Source organism: Pinus tabuliformis, chromosome 1_2, assembly GCF_031772625.1.
Source record: "Pinus tabuliformis cultivar Carrire ecotype Pingquan chromosome 1_2, CPIR1, whole genome shotgun sequence".
NCBI lineage: Eukaryota > Viridiplantae > Streptophyta > Pinopsida > Pinales > Pinaceae > Pinus > Pinus tabuliformis.
In genome coordinates, this window is record NC_142298.1 from 484985022 (window position 1) to 484993497 (window position 8476).

At 34.1% G+C, this 8476-nt stretch overlaps 1 protein-coding gene across 1 annotated transcript; it reads right to left on the reverse strand.

Moving 5' to 3' along the window:
- Positions 1 to 3031: 3031 nt before the first annotated feature.
- LOC149206448 (protein TOPLESS-RELATED PROTEIN 2-like) lies at positions 3032 to 7923 on the reverse strand. Its single transcript, XM_089395422.1, has 13 exons — positions 7626 to 7923; positions 7320 to 7499; positions 7097 to 7210; positions 6790 to 6948; positions 6347 to 6536; positions 6110 to 6224; positions 5650 to 5762; positions 5243 to 5387; positions 4994 to 5103; positions 4768 to 4837; positions 4486 to 4559; positions 4287 to 4382; positions 3032 to 4187 (listed from the first exon to the last, which is right to left on the reverse strand). The coding sequence occupies exons 1-12, from the start codon at positions 7703 to 7705 to the stop codon at positions 4326 to 4328; spliced, it is 1407 nt and encodes a 468-aa protein (XP_089251548.1). The 5' UTR covers positions 7706 to 7923; the 3' UTR covers positions 3032 to 4187; positions 4287 to 4325.
- Positions 7924 to 8476: the final 553 nt, after the last annotated feature.

Consider the following 8476-nt stretch of genomic DNA (forward strand, 5'->3'; position numbering starts at 1 on the left):
AGGGAGAACAAGCACTTGATTGTTGAATACACATTTTTTTTTATGGATGTGAGAGTTTGACATCAATCCTTCATTTATGATATCAACATAATGTGAACTTTTTCTTTGTCTAGTTAGATTCCTTGTCTGAATGCCCAAATTAATCTAACTCAAAATATCCTCTGATTTGAATTACCACATTTATGTCAAATATTTTGTTGTACCCTCGGTTGATTTGACATATAAGTTCTATGAATTCATTGGATTTCTATACTTCTCTTCAACTATCGTGTACATAAAGATGTGCTTGTTTCTCAACCTCCCTTGGAAATGTGCATATCATCCACTAGTGTGTGACCAACTACATGACTAAGGTGGCTTCCATCCTAGCCCACTTGGAAGGCATGAATGAAAAGGTAGAAGCTTAGAAGAAATTAATGGATGATACTTTTATAAAATATCCTTCCATTAAGCATAGAAATATTTTATTTTAAATTTTTGCTATTTATTGGTATCACCATTGTCAAGCCATGAACAGCATTTTGGAATGTACAATTTAGCAACATCTGATTTGTATTCTTAATATAAATAATCATTACATTTAAAAAGAAGAAGATGATGATATTCTTATTCTAAACAATCCAAAATCAACTAAACGCCAAAATTTTTGTTTGTGCTTATTTAAATTAGGTAAATTAATTGTAATGATAGAGAAAAGAAATAAAAGTAAATAATTAAAAATTATTAGTATGAGATAATTTCATTATAATGAGATAGCATAAAAATAATAAGATTATGGTTAATTAAGAAGTAATTAATCAAACTACTTGAAATTATTGTAATAATTAGTGCACTAATACAATGCAAATTCAAATGAATGCTTTTCAAATAGAGTAAATCCATAATCCAAATTTTGTGAAATAATTTATTTTAGAATGACTTAAGTAAAGTTAAAATTGGATAGTGAAACATGGTTGGATCTATCTATTAGATTATGAACATATTCCATTTTCTTGAAAGTTTTATTTTAATGTAGGTGTTGTTTTGAACATGGGCATGCTTCATTTTATTCTAAGTTTTATTTTAATATAAGTTTTGTTTTGAGCATGGGCATGCTATGGCTTCTTTCCCAAAGATAAACTTCCAAAAATATTTTGAAGTAAAAAATTAAAGAATATAAACTTAGTACATAGAAGATGTAAATCTACATCTAAACATGTTGCTTTAGTAAATAGAGTTTGTAAAGGGTGCATCATATGAATGCATCAATGACATGACTAAGGATCTAACTGGTCATGTTATTTATTTGTCTCTTTGGAAATGTGAAAAAATCACAATAGCCATATAATTTTATGGAAGAAGAAAGCTAATACTTTGATGAGTTAAACAATTTAATACAATTAATCTTGAATTAATTAATTAAATAAATTAATTTAAATGAAAATAATAATAAAAATGTTGGCTTGAGGTAGTGCAATTAGCAATGGCTGGGAAATGAAGTCTCCTTGAACTAGAAGTTTTGAATTCAATTCAAATCCTTTGTAATCCCCAAGAAAAAGCCCCATGCCTACGGATCAGAGATCAAATCGTTATGTGACAGTACGCCCCAGATATTTATTAATAATTACGTTTTAGCAAAAAAACAATAAAAATAAACAAGATATTTAAACAAAAAAAAATATATCTAAAAATATTTATCACATGTAACATTTATTGGTAAACTTTCTAAATACAAATTTAACCTATAAAAATTACCATATTTACTAATAATTAGGTGTTAGCAAAAAAACAATAAAAATAAACAAAATATTTAAACAAAAAATATATTTAAAAATATTTATCACATATAACATTTATTAATAAACTTTCTAAATACAAATTTAACCTATAAAAATTTAAAAGTGAAATATGTATGACATTTTATATAAATATCAATTTCAAAGATAGAATAATATTTAATAATTTTAAATTTCATAAAAGGAAAAGAATTTACAATAATACAGGAAAGCATAGGTTAAACATTAACTAAAAGTTAAATTAAACTAATTATTTGAGTCTATTTTGAGTAAGAAAAACATACACTTCGAGTCGAAAAAGAGAATCAACTTACCTGGAAATAATTGTTTGTTATATTTTCTTTTCCAAATGAGTATGAACCCCACCAGAACCACCGCAATCACGACACTAGCGATGGTCAATCTCACCCCCAAGGGAAGATGAACATCATTTTTCACTTGCACCAAATAACAGTCCGCATTATTGAAGTACGTTAACAAATATCTACTAGCAATTGTCCCAAAAGGTACAAAGAGAGGCCGATAGGATTAGTAAAAGGAAGAGAGTTCTATAGATAGTCAGGCATATATAAAGTTGAGTAGTGACGAAGGCAATAACCACGTTGACCATCCTGTACCAGTACATTTGATATTAAAAGAACAAAACCAAAACCAAACCATTCATATCAATATAGTAAGTGTAGAACGCGTTCATACTTACTAAGATTATTGGCAACACGCTTTTTTTTTAAGTAAGAAGTAAATTACAACGTTGACACTACAACTAAAACATTAACGTTATTAAAATTGTGAAACCGATTTTAAATTCATGTATTATATTTTTCAAAGTATTTTGGGAAATCTTGTGAAATAAGGAATGCAATTGGTAGTATAACCAACTTGTCTGCAATAATTATTAACATCACACCATACAAGTATCTGTAGACAGCAGTAACGCTTAGTCATGAAATTGCAAACAGAGATAACCACAGAACCGCCAAATACTACTCCAGAAATTGTAGATTCAAATTACTGTAAAAGCAATTAGGTCTTGTATTTGGGCTTACGAATCCAGATAATATAGATTCGAATTAACTAAGATCAATTATGTAATCTGCGTATATCCTTTCAAAAGAGAAATAGCGCGAACCAATTTCGACACTGGAAGTGTTGGAGCTGTACCGTCATGAGAAGACTACTCCACATCAAACAGCTGACCATAACCATTGAATGTTGAGTATAAGTAGCGATAATCAGAGAATGCAGAAGATGACAGCTGTGAGAAATCATTTATTTTCTGTACAAAGTTTCTATGTCTCTAACTTCCACTACATTCGATTCTCCCAAACACAAATTCCAAACATGGCCTTACAGTTACACACAAATTTGGCCATATGCTTCTTGAATACGACCACTATAAACAAATAATAATGTATTAAAAGTTAGCAATTGTCTATGAAGGGATAAGGTACACAAAAAATGACTTCAACTTCATAACATGTAGCAATTGAACCTTACAGGACCGTTGGCCTGCAATATAACCTTTATTAGCTCTTCAAGTGTACTAATTTCTGACATCTATTCTCTTCATCACTGCAGGTTACTGAGAGTGGAAGGCAGGAGTGCCATCTAGTTGCCACTGTTGGCAAATTTTCTGTCATCTGGAACTTCCGGCAAGTAAAAAACAGCGACATGTGTGTTACAAGGGCCAGAATGGGCTAAAAAGCTGCTATTGCTACAAGATTGTTCCAAAAGATGAATCCAGTGTGGATAGCAAATTTATGCATGACAAATTTGTTATTACAAATTCTCCAGGAGCTCCACTTGTGGTTGCAACACCAAAGAAAGTGAGCTCTTTCAGCATAGCATCTTAACAATAACATCCATTTCACACTAATCATGGCGTTGAGCAATTAACTCAAGTGATGAACTATAAACAGTTGTACTGGCTTGTGCATATAACATTCCACACCTTATTGGGGTGGAGTAAAACTAAATTCTTTATAGATTTATAATTTGTTGTATAGCTGAGAGATTGGGCATTTGGTGCGTTTGAAGCAATGCTTGTTGTAATCTGTGTAAAGTGATGAACAGGAGCTATTCTGCTTGTAAGTTTGTGTAAAGTTATGAATTGATTTTGACACCACATGCTAACTCTGTCACTTAATTCTTATTTTGTTCAAGTGGACTCTCAGTATTGACCTTTTAATTAACTATTGACAGTTTATAATGGAGAATTTGAGGAAATGGAGAGGCTTTTGAATGGTATGCATATTTTTGTCGTGAAAATTCAACTGTAATTCACATATATTATTCAGGTCTCAAGGAACAAAGTACCTGAATATTTTCTTTCTGGTGAGGGCAAACAGAATAGACGGGTGCTTCATGACCTTCGAATGTGTACTGCTTTCGACCAGTTACTGCATCCCACACCTACAAGCACAGACAAGCACAGACAAAAAAAAATCATACACAGAGTAAGTAAACAACAACTATTAGAATGAGTCTGACATATCTGATGAAGCAGATTACCTTGATGTTCTTATCATCCCCACATGTAATTATGCATAGCTAGGAGGTAGGGTGTGAAAAAGCAATATCATTCACACCACCAGTATGTGCGTCAATCTGTATAAATCATATCAATGTTAATAAATTATACTTTCAATACAAACTTAATTTTACAGAGCTACAAGCATGTACAGGTTGGTCTTTAAGTATGTAATCAAACCTCTAGATGTTGTCTCAAATCGCCTGCCACAGTATAAGAATATATGTGAACTATATGCTTGGAAAACGCAACTCCTATGAACGCAAATGCAGGCATGTCAGTATATGAATAGGGGAAATAGCACATGGTACACCATTGTTTTGGTGCACAACCAACCAAAAGTAGACCAGAGACATTTGTAAATGGCATTATTACAAATCACTCACATTGTTATATAAACTTTAAAGGAGGAAATGATGTCAAAACATCTTATTAAAGAATACAGAGTATAGATTAAGTTACCAAGGACTGCCCCATCTGGGCTCCAGATACAACGATTCACTGATACAGCTGGATCTTTCACAAGAGCAGCCTATGAAAAAATAAAAAAACATGTATAAGAGTTTACCTAACGCCTGTGCTAATGATCAACTCGAGAAAGAACTCTAAAATATTTTGAAGATCAATTCATAGATGTACAATTTTTCCAATTTAAATTACAGAACTAATTTATGAAAAAATCATCTACCTGCATTTGAATCGAACAGGCCGAAACTTCCCAAACTTTAAAGGTCCTATAAGCTAATCTTTCACGAGATGCCACTTCCCAAATTGCAATGTCACCAACGTTTGTTCCAACTGATCGATAAAGCCAGCAATCCAAATTTGAACCACTAGCCAGTGTGAACATACTTATAAAGAGAAACGGTACAGCTTCCAAATTGAATTTAAGAATTTATTTGAATGAAGAACTGCATTGAATGGAATTTGAAATCACCTAGCAAAATTGTTTGCTGCAGAGGATGGAAATCCAGACTCATAACATTTGAACCCTGATTGAGAGTTCTTGCCAGAGTCTTTGGCAGGTCATCTTGTGAGTACATGTTAAGAGGATGACCTGGGCCTGGGCCTGGGTAGGTCACCTACAATTAGAAAGTGAGCATTCTTAGTTTGTGGAAAAGCAATCCCTGTAGAATAACTGATATATCCTACTCAAAATCGATCACATACAACAGTCAATGGACCTGGTAGAAAAGCCAAGAAACTTGAAACAAACAAAAAGTACAAGAGAATTTAGCATTAAGTTGTGACTCAATTAAAAGTAATAAACACATGGACTGCAGGCAGACAATTTCAATCCATCATATAATCCAATATCGATCTTAATAAATGCTCTGTATGTACCTCCTCCGACTGACCACCCCGGATGCGCTTCATGAGGTGTTCAGAATCAGCAGATTGATAGTCTACAGCAGGACCATTTGATGGTGGAGTTCTAGGTCGTTTTAGGAAAGCCGCTGATGCCATTCACAGAATGAGAAGTCAAAATATGCTCTGTTAGGAAAATTCGTGTTATAGAAAAAAGAAACATATTTCTGACATATATGAACAGAAAGAGCCTACTAAATCACCCCACTTGAAAGGACAAACTAGTATATCTTCTTCCACTGTTCCTACTGAATAAGATTCAAGCATGCCATACAATTTTTGCAAGAGATAACATGATGTTAGCCTACTAAAGAGAATTTTACAAAATACTGTTGCTACTCAATAACATTCAAGAATGCCATACAAATTTTCCAAGAGATAACATGGTATTAGCCTACTAAAGAGCATTTTACAAAATATAGTAAATTAAGCAAACCTGCATTTGGGGGTGGTGCAAGAGATACTGGTCCAGCAGAGTGTGCAGCAGCAGGATTAGGATTTGCCATCCATCCCGAAAGACCGCCGGAAGAAGCACCAGCAGGCTGGAAAGGTTGAAATCATATCAAAAAGACGCAACGAACACATTATTAATGATTTGTGGAAACAAAAAAAAATCAATTAAACTAATGTATTTGTTGAAATCATGGCTGCATGACCGTCAAAACAAATTTACCAGTTGATTCACACTGTGGGTGGCAATAGGAGGAAACACTGTTCCTTTTGGAAGTGTACCCACAAGTGGGTTAGTTGAAGGCGTTGGTGCTCGGGCCCCATTTGGTGGTGTGCATGTATGATCGAGAAACAGGGTCTTAATATCAGGATTAGGTCGGGGATTTTTGCAAAGCTGGTGCTGCCAATTGAGGCTGGATACAAAAAGGCCAATGGCACACTTTGTTATGTTAGTACTTTTATCGAATCCCCTGTTCCCAAAAATAAACAGTAGGCATAACAAAAACAGAGAATTCTCATTGTCTGATTAGTAATTCATTATTTGAATTTTCTGAAGTATGTAGTTAATGAGTGCTAAAAACATTCATCTTGACCAGTTCAAAACCAAAAGGAACAGAGATCAGCCAGAGGCCTCCATGAACTGCTGAACATAAAAAAGCACCCTACCTTTGATTTATCAGTGTTCGGAGCCTTGAGGCTTTGAAGGCCGGGAATGTGAGTTTGTCACGGAACAGAGGATTAGCTTCTAACAATTTCTTTAGCTCTATAAGCATAATGGTCCTGGCCGACTTTGCATCCCCATACTTAGACAGCTGCTCATTTTCCCTACAAAATACCAAATCGAAGTCACTCCAACTGTACCCAATCCAACTCACTCCAACTATACAGGACTTCCGAAAGCCGATGCATGATTTCAAGGCTTCTTTCCCACTCAAACAGCCAAAACCGCCAAAATATAAATAAGAGAACGTACCTGAAGTTGTCCAGGGTAAGAAGCTGCGTGATTTCTTTGAACAACTCTTCGTTGAATGAAGAAAAGACTTTGAGATCCTTCACCAATATCTCTACAGCTCTAGCCCGATCTTGCCTGTGAATACCCAAATGATAATTTTTTATTTTCAACATACCAATACTTCAATCTCACTCATCTCTGCATTCTGGCGAGAAAGCACCTTAAGAAAGAAGGAAATGGCTACTTGTCTAAAGCTTCCAAATATTTTTGTTTTCTGATCTCGAAGAATACTTTCATGGAATAACGGTTGTCGTCCACCTTTGTGAAACCGGACAGGTATCTCTCCACCTCTTCCCATTCTCCCGCCTGTACTTGATCTTCAAAATATTTCATGTTGAAGAAAAACCCCGATTCCTGCTCCAACCTGTTATTATTATACCATGCCATGCACAACAATATCATTAGCTTCTCATTTGCAGAATACCCACTCAACAAAAAACAAAACACCAAAAGAGGATTTGAGAAATGTATGTTAAAAAAACCAACTTACTTGTGCACCGTCTCTTTGAACTTTTCCTCATCAAGAAACTGTAAGATGAGAAAAACGAGCTCTCTGCTTAAGGATGTCATGGCGCCCCCCTCCCTCCTCCGCGCACTCTCTCTGCCCTTGCTGCTCGTTCCAGGCGAAGATGAGATCTGTATACCCAAAACCCTAATTTCCCCCTCCTGCCCTTAAAGTCAATCTTGCAGATGAAAACTAAAAATCAGCAGAGTCTTGCATGTGTTGGTATAACGAAGGAAAAGACACCCGCCATTCCCTCGCAGAACTGTCCCGCTGCACGAGACTGAAAAAATCCTGGAATCCGATGCCACGTGTCAGTATGGGGAACAAAGGAGCCATTCAGAATCCGATGCCACGTGTCAGCACGAGAGCCAAAGGAAGGACGAAAGTCTGTTCCAAAGGAAAGCCTATCGGCCTAAAAATAACAAAGAGTCTCAACATATACATTATATTATGGTATAAGTTAATTTTGAAAAATAATAAATATAAATAGATTTAAAAAAATAAAAAAAATATTTTTTTATATAAAAGGTGAATAAAATAATAAATAATAATTTTTTTTTAATATAAATAAGTGAAATGTATGATGTTAAAATTTTTAAGATAATTAAATATTATTAATAATTAAATTTTAATTTACTTATTATAATTATTATATTTTTTATTAAATTTATATAATTAAATTTTTTTATTGAAATCTCAAATTTGAATTAAACCCACACTATCATTGGTCGATAATGTGGAGAAACTTCCTATCATTGGTCAATAGTGTGTAGAAACTTCCAGGCACAAGGTCACCATACCTGGAACTTCTTGGCTTTTTACTAGCCATGCATCTT

What these genes read in the sequence shown, in the direction of transcription:
- LOC149206448 (XM_089395422.1), bottom strand. Translation starts at nt 7,705, where the DNA reads ATGACATCCTTAAGCAGAGAGCTCGTTTTTCTCATCTTACAGTTTCTT. An exon ending in TATTTGGAAGCTTTAGACAA is followed by an intron (nt 7,211 to 7,319) that starts GTAGCCATTTCC and finishes GGGTATTCACAG; the next exon opens with GCAAGATCGGGCTAGAGCTG. An exon ending in GGGGTGGTCAGTCGGAGGAG is followed by an intron (nt 5,388 to 5,649) that starts GTACATACAGAG and finishes TTCTAATTGTAG; the next exon opens with GTGACCTACCCAGGCCCAGG.